Below are 17,329 nucleotides of genomic sequence, written 5' to 3'. Positions count from 1 at the left end.
AATGTTCTGGGTTTTTCTTTGAATTTGTTTGTATGTACACCACATACAGTATATTTAATTCAATATGCTTAATAGGCATGAATATCAGGTTAACAATATTGCCAAAGCACCAAGGATGGTGTAATATAAAAAAAGTAGTAGTAATTTTATACATTTCATTAATTCCTATTTACTTTGTTGAGGTGGTGGTGGTGGTTTCAGACAGTCATCTGCTCAAGAGCCACAGTCTTAAAATTCTCAAAAGATAATCATCAGTCTGCTGAGAGAGGTGGTGCTCTGATAAATGCTCTGGCCACAAAAAGATTGTGCTCTAACGTATCATGTCCATAGCTCCACATTTTACTGCAAAACTGGATAGGAAAAGAACTGATGTGGGGCTGGCTTCTCTCTCCCCATGATGGAGTTTTTTTTTCATTTTCTTTGCTTGAACAACAGGTGTTTTAAAGATTTTTTTTCAATAGTAGTCACTTCAAATTAGGGTCAAATCAAATCAGCAAACTTTTTTAGAACAATTTCTGCTCAAGCATCTGTGACTTGCCTGAAATTGTTGTAACATAAAATATGGATATGTTGATATATGAAATACTTTGAGACAACATTTAATCTAAAAGTAAAAGCCTGTCAAACTCACTGTAAGCATGGTTTTTATTCTTCTTTTTTCTTCTTCTCACACAAATAGTTTTTTTGTAATATAACTAAGATTTGTTTTTTTTTTAATATGGACCTATTTTTATTTTCTGACATCGCTTTAAATGGCATACATGTTGGCTCGGAGGAGACCCGTCTTGTAGTTTTGGGTAGTTTCTTTCTGCATTAGGTCACAGGATGACAGCAGTACAGAATAAAAATAGCAAAATCCATAGATCTGTTGGGATTGCGGGATTTTTGTAGTGGAAACTCTTCATGTCTATATTTAATGGTAATCTGATGTCCTTCATCAGACTTCAGAGGCAAATTGATTGTCATGATCATTGTGGAAACTGTCTGACAGGACCTGACTTCTCTTGCAATGCATTGGGGATAAGCTTGGCCTTTAGTGTCAGCACCTCTGTACTTGTAGTAATTAGTTAATAATTTACATTAAAGCTTTCCTCCAATAAGTAGTAATGAATATATTCCAATAAGAATATGCAATGTCTGAAATACCAACGTTACACTTCTGTATTACAAAAATATTTTCCTTCGTTATATTTGGAGAATTTGGAGCAATCTTTTCCCCAACTCTTGTGGTACAACTTGTCATACTTGCTTTATCAATTATTAAAGTTCAAAAATGTTTTGTTTTTTGTGGCCAAGTATTTATTAAAATGTATTCTATACACTTTGTTTTGTATTATTGTGACACTGTTTATGTTTTTAAAAAAAACAGTCTCACTAGTTGACTTCTGCATTTAAAATATTTTTTTGTAATGTTTGCTCAAAGAGGGGAGTTTTCATGATTTTTTTTCTTCATATTTGTATTTACTTATAATCAGGGAGCATTCATGTTTAAAAATCAAATATTTATATAAATAAGAATAAATATATACATTTTAATTTGAAAAAAATGTGCTGACAGTGAGTCAACAGGCAATTAAAAATAAATGAAACTATCTTGGAAAGCATTTGATTTATGAATCAACTGTTAACATTTTACAGAGACTGTTTTAAATATTTACTGTTTATGATAAAATAAAACAAAACAAAAACGTTTCATGCAAATTAGAGATGGCTGAGCAGAAGGCCGCTGATGATTTGAAATGCAATAACCCTTAAATCAACTTGTGGTTTTCCACATATTACTGATGTCCTTCCAAATTTCAGGTAATATAATTAAATTCAGTTTCTTCTCCAAGCTGGTGTTTGCTGACTTGTTCCAAAATATGATGAATCGTATCTAACATGATTTTAAAATCTCTATTCTTTATCTGTAACTACCTGAGTATACTATAGGTCAGGCCTTTACTCGCCCAATTTTTAAGTGTTTTTAAAAACTGTTTCAAGTTGGTTCAGTTATTTTCCTTTCTTTGTATTGAGACATTTTTCCAGGCCAATATTATAATTGGCTACATGTATTTTTACCTTTTCATGGTAATCATTTCAGCCACTATACACCACAACACATTCTATAGTCCCATTGCAAGAACAACAATTTGAGGGGAGAGGAGGTGCATCTGTCATTTTCCCTGAAATGTATTTATTCACTATTATTATGGTCTTATTTCTATTTTTCTAGCCAATTCTCTTTTTTTTTAAGATTTAAATTCTTGATGCATCTCAAATACAAAAGACATTGGCACCTCATAAAACACATGTTTCTGCATCTAACATCAATAAGCATTTACTGTTTGTTTTTTTCTTTTTTGTCTTGGAGTTTTCTGTAGTATTGAAGATAACACTATCAGCCCCGAGTTCTAGTGGAAACACAGCCTTTGCTTTGTGTTATCAGAAATGCTTGTTTTTTGTTTTTTTTTTTTACTATATTTTAAATTTATGATCTACATTTAAATGTAATATTTCTTTACTCTATTTTTAGTGTCCTACTAGCAAAATCCCAAGTATCCGTCTATTATCTACTCTCCAGAGCCCAATAATAATAATCATATATGATAATAATAACCTTCATTTACTTACAAAGTTACACCACTCAACACCCTCTGGCTTTACATACAACCCGGTCATGAATTCTATCACTAGGATCTGGTATCAATTCACCCGAAGTTCCTCTTCTAGGGCACCTACAATGAAGAAGTATTTATTCTCCCCCTCATATACAGATGCTACTTCCTGTAATGGCACAATAAAAGAATATGGTGAGTTTTAGCGCTATATAAAGCTGCCGTGGTTTGCAGTGGCGCCGAACTCTTCAACCAAAAACAGCAGCTAACCTATTCCAGTACCTTCAACCACAACATGGTGCAGTTTCCTTATTTCCAAATTACCCCTAAATGCCTCCTACGCCCCCCCTGGGGGATACAGACCCAAACAGAGATGACTGATCTCCAGGATCTATGGTCAGCTTCTGTCATTTGACAAATGTTTCCAAACCAAAATAAGAGCTGCGTGGGAGCATGAAGAATTTACTGAGGAAGGGTGGAAAGTGGCTATTGATAGGACACATACAAGCTCTTTTGGTGCCCAGTTTGGACTCACACATTTTATAATTTACTTTCTGAAGCCCAGCGATCTGACACATATCAAGGAGTAGAAAACAGACGGGACAGATGTCATGATTCTCCATGTAAGTCCACGTCATCTGTTCTATTTGGGTTCAAGGGTTTGCAATAATTAATATTTTGAGACAGTCAGTCAGTTTTTTAAAAACCAGTTTAAATCAAATTTTATCAACTTTTTTCTCTGTCAGATCTTTTTTCATGTTCTTTTTGAAGTCTCATCAGTTTATTTGCAAAGTTATGTCTTTCTTTTTCTCTTTGGTGTCTACTAAATTAAGGTAATGCTTTTATCTTTTTATCTTCTTTTATCGTTTCAAATGTAAAAATAAAAAAATGTACAGTCTTATGTTCAGCTCAAGAAGTGCATTTGTTTCTATATTTTGTTTTGATGTCAGTTTCAGTGTTTGTCGGAGCCTTAATTCCATTTAAGATCAGATGTTATACTGCAATGAAGAATGATCTTTCCTTGTATCCCAGGGACAGCTGCCATAGCGATCCTGCCCCTGTCTGTAGCTGTTAATGTACATTCACACATGTAAAAACTCTGTTTGACATCTGGTTATGTCATACATGGACCAAAAAAAAAAAAAGTCTCTGCAGAAGGAATCTAGGTGCGTTAACTGTTTCTCTAATGTCTTGTCTCTATTATAAAAACTGGGTCACTTGTTTGCAAAATTAACTTATTCCAGGAGGCTTACTTTTAACTCCATTGTAAAATACACTAATGAACACTGAATTTAATACAACAGCATGTATAACAACTATGTAGAACACATTTTGTATGCCGAGTATACTTGGATGACATCACAGCAGCTCTACAAGTATGCACAGTCACAGCTCGGTTATGTTTTCCATCCCATAAATGAGCACACTTTGTTATGTATGCTGACTGCATAATGGTGGAAAAGCAGCAGCGAGGATCGATAAGGAGCAAGAGCAGCAGCATCCATTAGATAGAGGTAGTGGAGCGACGCTACACAACAGCTCAGCAACATTAAAAATACATTAAGGTTCATTAGGGATATCTGCTGGTAGACCGAATAGAGAGGTGTTACTTCTACTGAAGGGCTTCCATCGAGAGAGTGAGAGATTTCTAGTCGAGGCTCGGCATATAAGCTGTCAGTCAAACCCCACCTTAGTCACTGTGAACTATGACCCAAATCAGGTCAATAAATCTATGGGAATCAATGAGCTCTGTGTGTGATGTAATGCTTGGAGGGATTGAATGTGAAGAAGGAAGGTGGCCTGGTGGAGAAAACAAACTCGCATGTGTATAAACACACAGGCACAGCTTCGTATTTACACTCACATTCATAGCAACACACACAAATACTCCAACACTGTATCCACATTAAAGGTGCAGCATGAGCAGCAGGTTAGCAGAGCAGCTCCTTGTGCGCCCACACAGGAGGCGGGTTTCCGTGCACGAGTAAAACGTGAGCCGCTACGACGTCTGCGTAGACAGCTGGACTGATTAAAATAGGAGTGTATCCGTTCCAATAGACACGTGTGAGATGGACGACTGAAAAACATGGCTGAAGGCTTTTTATGTGAACACAGCTTAATGCTACACACACATGTTCACTGCATTAGGAAGGGGTTGGCTTCCAGCTGAGAAGTTATGCACTTGAAATTCTTTATTTAGTTCCAAAAAAAAATGAATTAGTTTGGTTGCTTTGTGACACAAATGCAAACACTTACTGTGTACGCAGAGTAAATGCTGCACTGGTGATAGAGGTAGGCAGGTTGAGTCCCTTTGTGATTTCTCTCCAGATCTTCTTGTTGATCACCTCCACAAGGCCTCCCTTCTCTGTCACCAGCTTGTACAGCATGTACAGGTCCAGGACCTGCTTGGCCATGATGGGAATACGATTGACTGGGGTTCCTATGGTGGACACAGAAATAATAAGAGAAATCAATACGGCACAAATCACACATCTGAATCAGACTAGCTTAAGCCCTGATGGATGACTTTATTTCAAAGTGCATTTGTATATCAACTGTTTGCACAAGCTCAACAGGAGTGGAACCCCGAACGCTGAATCTTTTTCTCATCTCTGCTGAGACATTGTGGCACGTAATGACACATTTAAAGACTGTACAGTGAAAGATAAAGCAAGGGGCATTCTAGATTGCGCATATGTTCATTCAAAAGTCTACTCTGTATCATCGAGGATACTTTTGTGACTTATACACGCTGATCTAAGTGCTGTCAGGATGCTGGTTAGACAAGGGTGGCAAGCCTGCTGCCTGCACGCCTGTTAAATTTGGCTTGAAAACATATTAGCCCAGTTAAGGCAATCTGGCTTGACCTGGAAAAGGGGATTCACAAACAACACAAAGCAAAGCGGCTCTAGACTTTTGATACAGATGCATTAATCTTGTCAACAGCTTATCTGCAGTGAAGCTTGCAGGGCGCGTGTGGGGAGTAGGTGGTGGGAGGAGTAGGGGGTGGCTCCCATATGCAATAGAATCAAAAAGTGCAATGTGCAACAGTGTAAGCATGAAGCGGGAGGAGGGGACTGGGGATTGTGACAACCTGCTAATCCATGGGCAGCTGTGGGTGGGGTCTCCTGGATAGGCCAGTATAATGAAGCTCATTTAGAGGATTGTACCGAGTAAATCCACACCCCTATGCTGTTAGTGTTGCCGGACCCAGCACAGCGAGTTGTACAGATTTGCCCTCACAGTTAATGCCAGGCAATCCTTCAGCCCCTCCACAGGCTGCTCTTAACCTGGAATTGGACTCATTAATGACTTTGTAAAATAGCAGTGTGATCAGGCCATGAAGATTAGCCCTGATTCATTTTCTTAAGTTAGCAACATGTCTTTAAGCCATGTGCAGAGGGCCTAGGTGAACTCATGGACCCGTGGAGCGCGGAGATCAGGAAGGTGCACCGTCAAAGCACTAAGCCTCTAAGTGTACTATTTATTACTGGTTATAACGTTGGTGGGTAAATAAAAGTTTTTACGACTGAAAATTGTTGTTTTTTTTAAGCTTATTTTTGGGGGGCATTCCTTTATTCCACAGTAGCAAGGGGAATGACATGCAGCAAATGGTCCTCAACCAGGGATCAATCCAGGGACTTGGTGTTCAGGGTATTTGCACCCGTGTGGTATGCGCTCCAACTATTTGGCTATCAAGTCACCCCCACGAAACCCCCCCTAATGTTTGTCTCAAAATACAACGTATAAGTGGCAGTGAGTAAAGGCTTACAGCCAGTTTATGCACTGCATATCTCATTATAGAGCTCTCTCAATGGGCTTTGGGGAAACTGGCCAACATTGTCTGTCACCACATTTTGCCCTTTCTGTATAAACAGGGGCTGCAAGTTGGCTCGGTGGTTAGCACTGTTGCCTCGCGGTTTGGACACCCATGATCTTTCTGCGTGGAGTTCACATGTTCTCCCTGTGCAGCGTGGGTTCTCTCTGGGTTCTCCAGCTTCCTCCCACAAGGTCCAAAAACATGTTGAGGTTAATTGGTGATTCTAAATTGTCCGTAGGTGTGAATGTGAGTGTGCTTGGTTGTCTGTCTCTAAGTGTAGCCCTACAATAGACTGGTGACCTGTCCAGGGTGTCCCCTGCCTTCGCCCTAAGTCAGCTGGGATAGACTCCAGCCCCCCACGACCCTGGTGAGGATTAAGCGGTGTATAGATGATGGAACGTTTAAACAGTGGGTTTTGAGCAAATTTAGAGAAAGAAAAAATGTGCTGGTTAAAGACAATAGGAGTCTATTGCCAGGGATTTAAACATTCAAACAGACCAGTTAATAAGCTGGTTGTGTAACATATAAAAAAAATAGGAAATACATGTAGGAATGCAGTAAACACAAAGGAACCTGTTTATTACAGCAGTAAAATCTTGTGCAATACCTTACAACATCCCAAGAAAAAAAATCCTGCCTTTGCCAATTTTATAATGTCCACTTCCATTCACACAAACACAACACATTGAATTAAATGCTACTGATGTATCTAAAATGTAATAAACATACAAAATACATTAAACTAAAATTACCCACAATAGTTACCCATAGCACCACAGCACAGTATACGCGGTTAATGTTGTTAGTTTGTTAAAGCTGCACAAAATTCTGTTCAGGGAAAAAAGCCATCTTATCTTCAGAGCCAATTAACAGATAAAAAAACAAGAGGGGCCCTGCCAAGATGCCGGCTTCTTTTACAGATTATCTGAATTAGCAAAGTACAGAATGAGAGAGAGAGAGAAGAGGAGAGGAAAGGAACAGTCATCTAGTTTTTAATGTCTTTTTAACATCAGATCTGTATTCTCATTATGTTAATCAATAAGTTCATTTAGAAGTATTCTAATTGCACATTCATTGTAACTTTACTTTTAGCAGTCAGTGGTTGCTATTATCAAATTTGAATCCTGTAATTTTAGAATAAAACCCAACAGCAATGTTCCTTTTTACCCAGGTTAAAAGAATAAATAAATGTGTATATAAATGCATAAATTACGACTGGTATTGATTTAATAGTCAACTGTTCAATGAATGATTTAAAAATGTCCTGTTCTCCTGAAGATTGCAAATTTGATGCCACGCATTTCTATCAAACTGAAAAAAAGTTTTTATTTATTTATTCGCAGGTGGCACAGCAAACCCCATGTAGATGGCAAAACTTTCACTGTATCTTTGGGCAGCGGCAACATTTCTAGAACAAGCAGTGCATCAATACATCAGGAATGTTTTTCTGCCGGTGCTTCGTCAGTTATTTAATGCAGTGTTAGACATCAATCCTGCATTAAACAATTAGTACAACTAGAGGGGTCAGAGATCAGCCAGGGGTTATTGATGTGTGAATTAAACTGCAGGTCAGCAGGAAGCCATGTTTTCATACTGGCCTGGCCATGAACAATGACAGCACAACAAATGAGACACAACAGCACTGGCCCCATAGTGACAGGCCAGCAGTTAGTTAGGCTTTAATTCACGCCTCTGCTTTTGTCACCATCTGTTGTCAAATCAAAATCAGATTTTATGGATTTACAAGGCTCTATTTTAAGAGCCCATAGCCACACAAAGAAAGATGAAACATTACTAGTTTCCGTGAGAGAGCAGCGTGTGGTGTGCGTATGAGAAGAAACCAAATAGCTATCTGTATATCTTAAGTGGACCAAAGGTGGTTCTGAAACCAAAAACAGCATTAATTAGTCAACATGTGACATTAGCCAGGTTTCACATTTCAACACGACCAGACCACATGTGAAAGCACTGGGAAAGAACCTTTGATAATACTATAATTGACCAAAAATCGCATTAGCAACGCTTGGGCAGTTAGCCAGAGAGTTCCCTCATTTGAGAGAATCAACGTGTCGCCTGGCTTTGGTGTCCAACATCTGCTGCGTTTCCAACCCTGGAGACATTTAGCTCTAACAGGCTTAATTAGACCAGGCCAAAACATCTCTTTTGATCACAGTAGCACAAGACCTCTGCCTCACAGGAGCTTTAATTCTGCTGTTATACTTGTTCCCATTTCAACCTTATTGCCTAATGTGCTTTAGCGATAACGAGAGACAAAAAGATCGGCAGTGATACGAGACCACTTCATGACATGAGGCCTCAAGTAGGCAACTATTGGGTATTTCATCTCTCTGTAAAGCCCTGATTTGTCCACTCGGCTGCTCTGAGCCAATCTGTAATTGGCTGCAGGCTTCACCTCCCATCATCCTTTGCCCCGGACTGATTTTCCCCCAGGGACAGGGCCATCAGGAGCCTAGTGATTAATGGCACCAAGGGTCAGAGGTCGCTGTGGTGGGAAGTGCCGAGGCTGAGGGCCCCTGAACCACTCCCTAAGTCCTTCCTTCTACTTCCACCACGAACACAAGAGCCACACGGCTAGTCTTCAAACGGCTAGACTTCAAATGATAAGGGTTACAGATAGTGAGTCAGACAGGAGGGGGGAAAAAAAGAAGCAAACACTTAATATTGAAGGTTTGCCTTTCAAAGATTATGATTTGTAATTGTGTGACGATGATCAATATCCTTATATTACATGCCTGTGATGTCTTTGATGTCATGAAAGGCGGAAATCATTTACAGCATTACCAATATTGAAAAAAAATAAATTCTGACACAGAATAGAATGAGACTTAAACACATTTGTGCAAACTCAATTATACAGTAAAATACGTAATCAAGTAAAAAGCCTTTTTGTCCATCATTTCTGAGGCTCGAGGTATTGATCAGGCCATAAGGAATTTGTGACAGAAACAGGCTGTCCATCTGAATCAAACATTAACATTTTGCCCTTGCATTACAGTTCCTTCTTTTTATCTCAATGTGAGGCCACAAAAAAAAAGGAACAAGGTCATTTTATCTGACCCCTGACCTATTTTTAGCAGGAAACAGCTGTTCACATTAAAGGGCCTCTATAATAAATCAATTGGGTGCCCCTGACGCCAGTAGTGGTAAATTAAATATTGCTGACTTCACTTGATGGGCATTTCTTTAAATAATTAAGTGACAGAGCGACAGCCTTACAGCGGACAACACACAGGAAATGAATTTTTTACTGAATGAGCATTGGCTGGTATAAGGTTTCACTGCCATCTACAATAAAAAAAAAAAAAAAAAAAAGGACAGCATAAAGTAGTGGGAGAGAAGAAAACACCACATCATCTCATGGCCTCTGGTTGCTTTACCTCTTCTGATCAATTTGAAGATTAATCTAATGGATTGTCCTATTGTTTGGTATGAGAATGGTTACCATGAGTGTAAATGCAAAGTAAACACAAGAGAAAGAAATAAAGAAAAGAGTACGGAAAAAACAAACTGAAGAAATCCAGCTATTGGCCCTTTTAGGAGGCAGGGAAGGAAGGGAGGAAGGAAAAAAGGATGGATGACAGAAAAAAAAAAAAAAGAAGGGGGAGGTGTAGTAGCTAGCCAGCTGGAGAAAGAGTGGATTACTGCTGTAAGGAAGGTGTCAGCCAACACAAACAGCCCCTGGCCTCATGGCAGTGTCTGAGTCCTTTTAGAGCACCCACACCCCCACACCTTCCTCCACCTCACTGCCCCAACCACCACATCTACACACTAGATCACACCACACCAGGGCTACGTCTCACCATTTCCTCAGTTCAATTTAAGCACAATTGTTTGACGAACAAGAAGTACAACTGCTGGTGATAACCACCCAGCATAATGTCCACAAAAATGTCAGATTATTTGAAGGTATAAATTGGACCAGTCTTGCTGCTGCTATGTCAAACTGCCTAAAGTGCTGCAATACAGTATTCATTGATTCCTACATGGTTAAGATGATGGGCTGTTGGAGAGGTTTTTTAACATTTATATTGCATACGCCACCATTTTTGTGTACTCATAGACTAATATAATATAATTCTCTTTAGACAGGAGCATCCTTTTAGAAATCCTTGCATGTATCAAGGCAATTTTATGTCTGCCACCTTGCATTGAAAGTCTTGATTTACTTTGACTTGTAGAGAATACCAACACAGAACAGCCCAAACCCTTCATTAACATGGGGCAGAGAGATTCTGACAGGAGAGACGAGTGTCTGGGCTCCACATGCTGGGAGTTTACTTTATGTAGGCAGCCCCTGGCTGTTTAGTTTATATGTTCATACGTCGGGCCAGCATATTGTCAGGACCCTGCTGTACGCTGGGGCATGTTTGTTTTATTTTTAATGCATGGCCAGGGACATAAAAGGTAAAAAAGCCTTGAGTGCATGGAATTTGCTATCTTTAGTCCAGGCAGAGCCACCACTCGCATGACGGACCAATTCATATCAAGTGTTAAGATATGTAACCCTCCACATAAGGGAAGTTAAATGTAACGTTACACTATAGATACATTGCTATTCTAAGCATGAAGCTAAAGCCACAGCTGGTAGAGACACATACAGAGAGATGGAAAGAGAAGGACGGTCATCTAATAAAGTCTATAACATCAGTCAGTTAATATGCTCTAAAGCTTTGCAGAGGTTTCATTTGTGTCGTGTCAATAAAGTGCAATTAATGTAAAGCGACAGAGGGATAAAGGCAGATAGAGGCAAAGAAAGGGAAAGAGGCAAGGCAGGAAAGAGAAAAAAAATAGTGACTTATCTTCTGTCAACTGTATTTAACGACAATCTGATAACAATCACAAAAAGCAAGGGAAACAGAATCGTTCCCTCGGCCTGTGAGTTTAAACTCTAAATAAACAACAGCGTGCAGAGTGAATGACATTGTGTTCAGTAAAGGCACATGTAGCAAAATAAAAATATTGTTCTACAACAATGTCGAGTTGTGCTCTGGCAAGATGAGAGCGCAACAACAACAAAGCAGCACCGAGATCAACAAATGTAAAGGCAGCACAATGTGGTATACGCCAGTATTGTCCTGCTCCATCTGTGCAGTGACAAAGACGCCACATTGGCTCACAAATATAAAAGGGTTCTGTCATATGAGAACACTTCACCTATCCCTTTATGGTTTAGCTGAAGAAGTATGAGTTTTGAGCAAATGCAAATGACACATTTCTTTTTTTTAGCTTGCATTATTTAAAGATCAAAAATGAGCGAATCGTTCTCTCTTGTTTCTTCCTCAAAGTGTTCCTTCCGTCTTAATACAAAGAACAATACGAAGGGGGTAGAAAAAAAAAAGCAAACATTCAATGATGGATAAGTCACTTGAAGCTATATTTACTCAGGAAACAGTGAGAGTAGCTTCTTAGCAAGAATTATTACAGTGAGCGGGCGGCCAGTATATTAAAGGAGCTGTCTTCTGCACACTGTCAACTGCTTCGGCCTGTGGTGTAAAACATCGCAAAACTGGCAAGTATCCAAACAAAAGTCAGAAGCTGTAAATCTCACTGGGTGCTGTTCTCACAATGGGGAGCATGTCAGACTACACACGATGACACTCTTTAAAACTGAATTACACGATCACAAGTTTTTCAAGTTCAATTTGACAATAAATCTCTGCAGCGATAAAGCTGAAAAATTTATATGATGTTTAAAGTACTGCTAATGGCATCGTTAATGCCTAGTCTTAATCTTTTAACAGCTCTGCCAGTAAAGCATCTCGGAGCTGAATTAGAGAGAGACGGACAGAAAGAAAGACAAAAAAGAAAAGAGAAACACGACTCCTTCTCCGTGGGTCATAAAGATGGGTCACCTGGTGAAATAGAGGGGGAAGGGGGATTGAAAAGGTTGGATGGCGCGAAAAGTGAGATGGCCTCTCCAACTGTAACCCAAGTCCCCACAATCCCCAGAGACCCGGCAGATCAACTGACTAGACCCCAATCAACACCAGCTGATATGGAGCCAACAGAGAGATGGATGAATGGATGGGTGGATGGATGGTAAAGGTTTCTAATGCTTCATGGTTATTCAGAGTTCTCGGCATTTCAATTTCTGAAGGATGTCAGGTAGAGAGAGAGAGAGAGAGAGAGATTAACTGACATCTGAGAGGTGTATGCCAAACATATTTGACAAATAGTTGCATACAGTCATGTCATTAGAAAAATGAGAAAAAGAGTCATCTTCCAACTGAAATAATGCAAGAAAATCAAGATTTAGACATTAAAATGCTGTAATTTGGTGAACTTGACAGATGTCTGCTACCCATCTCCTCTACGGGGGAAATTTTCCCCAGTTTGTGCTCACCAAAAAGGAAAATTACTGACTGACTGCCTCTGTTTATACATCCATCAGTGCTTCAGGCTGTTGTCTCTTCACCATTGATTTCATTAAGTTAATCCACCCAGAGGCTTTTTTTATTGAAAGTAAGCAACTATTCTCCTGGAAATGTTTGTCTTCTGTAAACATGTATGTGATCAGAAAATGTGCAGTTGGTCAATTTGATATTTACTAGCCACAGGTGGGTGTTTATAATGTGTTACTGTGAGGTCAGCATTTTGCAGACACATTCTTTAATTAAGAAATCAGATAATAAAATTCCCTTTGCATTGTAAAGACCTACTGTGCGGCCTTAATGTTGCAATACTTGACCTTTGTAAAGTCTTGAACATTTTTCTCATCACGTCACGTCTTTATCACTACAGGCTATTTACTTCAAACTACAGCAACCACTAAAACCTGTTGCATTGCTCATGCATGAGACATGCATGTGGCGTGTGAAGAACATTTCTCCACCCTTGTTGCACCATTCTGGTAAAGCTTGGTATTGTTGCAAATGCATGGTGGTATTGCTATTGCTGACAGAAAGTCAGACTGTTCCTTTTTCTTTCTGCTGAGCTGTGACTGTGATTGGACTGATTATGTCTTCTGGCAAAAAAAAATAAAAAATTATGAGCAAGCTTTAGGCAAGCAGCAGATGACAGCTAGAGTTGTACAGACTGTGTGTGCTGGAAGGGGGAGGTAAAATCTTTGTTGACGTATGTAGCTGTTACAAACACTGATCATACAGGCCTGTATTTTGAGTTACAGTCAGTTAGAAAAAGTCAATAAAAGCTGTTTTTTATCAAGGATAAACTACTATCTAAAACCTAAATATGAATTCAGTCAGGTACATTTCAATATTTTTTTTAGCACGTGTTACAGCTGATATCAAAATATCAGAATCCTTTAATGTCATTATACCAAAAAAAGTACAACGAAATTGGGTGCAGTCCCATTCAGTGCAAAGAACAACTATAAATTAGAAGTTAACAAACTGTGCAAAATAAAAACAAGACATTGGTAGAGCCTAGAGATGTATAGAAAAAAATAAATAAGTGACAATAGGTATAAAATGGATATAAAAATGTGAGTATTTACAATAGCAGCAAGGAACAAAATACTTGTGGTAAAATATAAAACATGCTAAAAGAAAATCATTTTTCAAAGTGCTGCAGATGTAAGAACACTAAACATTAAAAACACATTCCGACAGTATGTTCTGACTACATCATAATCTGTATCACCATTTCAAACTTTACAGCTCGGTCAAATATAGTGGTTGACCTCTGCTCTATATTTACATCTAACTGGAAAATCAAGTGAGAGAAAAGTAACCCAATAGCTTGGGCTTGTAAACAACCATCTCTGATCTTGCAGCAGAAAATGTCAAGAATGTATATGTGACAGCAACATGACGATGGTACGTTCTACACATAATAGAGGGAAGGGCTTAGGCACTGGAAGGTCCCATTGATTAAGCTACAGGGGTTAGGGCTAATTTTTTCCATTCACGTAGCTTAAAACTCAACTAAAACCAAGAAAATCTGTAGCAGTGAGGGGAAGGAGACATATTTCGAACAAATAAAAAGGCATAAGAGACCTTGCATTTAAAAAAAAAAACAAAAAAAAACAGAGAGGAAGCCGATGGAGACAATCAGACAAAAACAGAAAAAACAACTAAATATAATCTACGTTGAATCCTTTATGAGAATGAAATCACATGTGTTCCAACACTGGTGACAGTTCACTGGTCTGGCCTTGTTTGGCGGTTTAAAGGGTGTGACAGTGATGTCTTTGCTGCCATGGAGGGGGCTCTCCGTCCCTTACACCAAGCTTTATAACACAGCTAACTGCTTCAATCAATGACCACCCGGACTGACAGATAAAGCCATCAAGTGACGAGCCCCATTTGGAGCCCAGCACCACTGATCGATACGAGAGACATCAGCTGCTATAAGCCGAGGAGAAAGAGGAATATGTTCAAACACAGGAAGAGATCAGTGGGGGTTGTGCTCCTCCGTCTTGCAAATTTTAACTCCCATCAATGCTAATTACTTTTGGCTTTTGGAATCCATGACAATGGCTCATACATTTACCTTTCAGGGATTTAGCTGGTGCTCTTAATGCAGAGCGACTTCAAATGAGGTCAACACTAGAATAATATTTAATTTCAAAATGAAAACAATACAATTGTGCAAGAACCTTGTTCTACTGTATTTAAAACACTGAACTGTTCTTCTGTTTTACTGCCTATATTTCTGGATGTTTAATGCTATTTTTGCAAACTGAAGTTACACAACAGAATTATGTTGTGCAATAATGGCATTAATGTGGCTTCTGCCTGAGTGTCTTACTGGTTTCCTGTTTCTGTTTCCATCATTACTATTATTACTTTCTATTACAAACTATATACAAGTGTACATTAAGTTATTGTTGTTTTTGTTGTTGTTATTACCATTAATAATACCAACAACAATTATATTATTATTATTAATAATAATAATAATAATAATAATAATAATGATAATAATTTATATCGCACCATGCTGCTACTCTCTAGTGTCACTGTTATTGTGTAATGTAAATATACATATTTATTTTATATGTATTTATTATTTTTAATAATAAACATATTATATATATATTTTTTTTTTATATACTCACCTATATTTACCTAGAATTACACTGATTGTTATCATATATTATACAGTATATTATTAGTAATAATAATTATATTGCACTGTGCTGCTACTTTCTACTGTCACTGTGATATTGTGTAATGTATATACACATATTTATTTATTGTTATATATAGAGAGACATATATATGATACACATTTATATTTTATATGGTCACTTATATTTACCTATAATTACACTGCTTGTTATCATATATTATTCAGCATTTTATTATCATTACTTTTATTATTACTACGACGATCACATCGTGCTGTTCTTCCAACTAATTTGTTTCCTGTTTTTTTAATTGACATGTTACTATTGTCTCTGTCAGTGTTGTGCTGCTTCTAGAACCACAATTTCCCTGAGGTACCCTACCAAAGGGATCAATAAAGTTCTATCTAATCTAAATACTAGGAATAAGATCACGATATACCATATACTACAGCATGAATAGTCAAGTTTGAAGCCTAACTGCGGAAGATAAAAACTCATCTTTACCTCCGTACATCATCACTTGCCCACCACCTATCTAATCACGCATCTCAAACAACAAACCGCATCAACTGAAATGTCACTGGAGAGCATCTGCATGCTTCACGTCCATTTCATCCCTCAAATCAAACATCTTGTTTTCCATTAGGCCCCTTTGCATTAAGATCTTGGTTACTGTGTGGCTTATGGAACATTGCTGCAAAGCTGCACTGGAAGTGAGCTCAGGGCTATTGTACTGGTGTAGGGCTCCTCTGGGGGCTGTAATGCATTTCATACCATCCATCACTGAGGGTGTGGAGGCCAGGAAACATTGCTTTAAGAGCACACACAGGACACAGATGGAGAAGCAAGACTTGCAGATATGCAGAGATAGCAGAAGTTTGGGAAATTTGTTGATCACAAGAGAGTTTCTTGTGTGAAATGCTTCACAAGGCAACCGCAGACCATTAACATTGATTGGCCACAGAAATGACTAGTTCACATGAAAAGGTGCAATTGTAAGATTTTGGGAAAAAAACAACTAAATATAAAAATGTATCTTGGTGTGGCTTCCTTGTAATGTGCCTTTTCTTTATTTATAAAAATGTTTAGTCGTGGTTTCACTTATATAACAACCAGAAACCTCGGTAAGGAAAACTAAATCAATACAAAGGGTGTGTCCATCATAGATGTGTGTTGTTTTTATAATGAATGAAAAACCTTAGCTATTCTCATCCTGTTGTTTTTATGAATTAACTATTAAGTTTTGTTCACATTCCTGCCTATTCCGATGAAGCAGGAATATTGGATTATATAATGCCTTTTAAGAAGTTCCTGCATCATAAGTATGTGTGAAATAGTGCTTGCAGCTTCATTTTCAGGCATATTTCCTTTTTCTGAACATCGTCTTTGTTTCCTCTCTAGCTTGTGTGTTAGCTATGCCCTTCACAGATCTTCCACCCATGTTTTTTCCATTCTGTCTTGATAAGTCATTCTCGTGCTGGACCATGCCATTTCTCCATTACCTGGATGAGTGATGGCCACATTTGTCTTTCAGAGTATTTGCGAACGTATTCCACTGAAGACAAAACAAGATGCGCGAATGAACTCTGGAGCCAGTATTATTTTTACCCTGACCAATGACCTCGTTGGGAAGCATGAATCTGCTTAAGGCCTGCACTTGTCCCCTTCCCTGCTCACTTACTTATGAGCATAGTGATTAAGAATCTCCCCACTCTGCAGCTTAGAGACTCAAATCCCCATACAGTATGGTCGTAATTAAAGATGAACAGCACAGTGGCAATCCAGGGCTGTGGAACAGTCTGGCTAAATGACAGAGGAAATAACAGGGAGGTGGAAGGGATTGGGGGCAGGGATGAA

General features: G+C 38.5%; 1 protein-coding gene across 1 annotated transcript in view; it reads right to left on the bottom strand.

The window, feature by feature from the left end:
* Window positions 1–17,329, bottom strand: part of LOC103354312 (AT-rich interactive domain-containing protein 3B) — a 52,347-nt gene that overhangs the window by 4,098 nt on the left and 30,920 nt on the right. Inside the window, exon 5 of the mRNA XM_008277638.1 lies at window positions 4,854–5,037. Within this exon, the coding sequence (XP_008275860.1) occupies window positions 4,854–5,037 (184 nt within the window). The remainder of the gene's footprint in view (window positions 1–4,853; window positions 5,038–17,329) is intronic.

The sequence above is a fragment of the Stegastes partitus genome, unplaced genomic scaffold, assembly GCF_000690725.1.
Source record: "Stegastes partitus isolate 25-593 unplaced genomic scaffold, Stegastes_partitus-1.0.2 Scaffold104, whole genome shotgun sequence".
Lineage (NCBI taxonomy): Eukaryota > Metazoa > Chordata > Actinopteri > Pomacentridae > Stegastes > Stegastes partitus.
The sequence above is the reverse complement of the archived record's forward strand: the minus strand, read 5'-3'. Positions and strand labels throughout refer to the sequence as shown.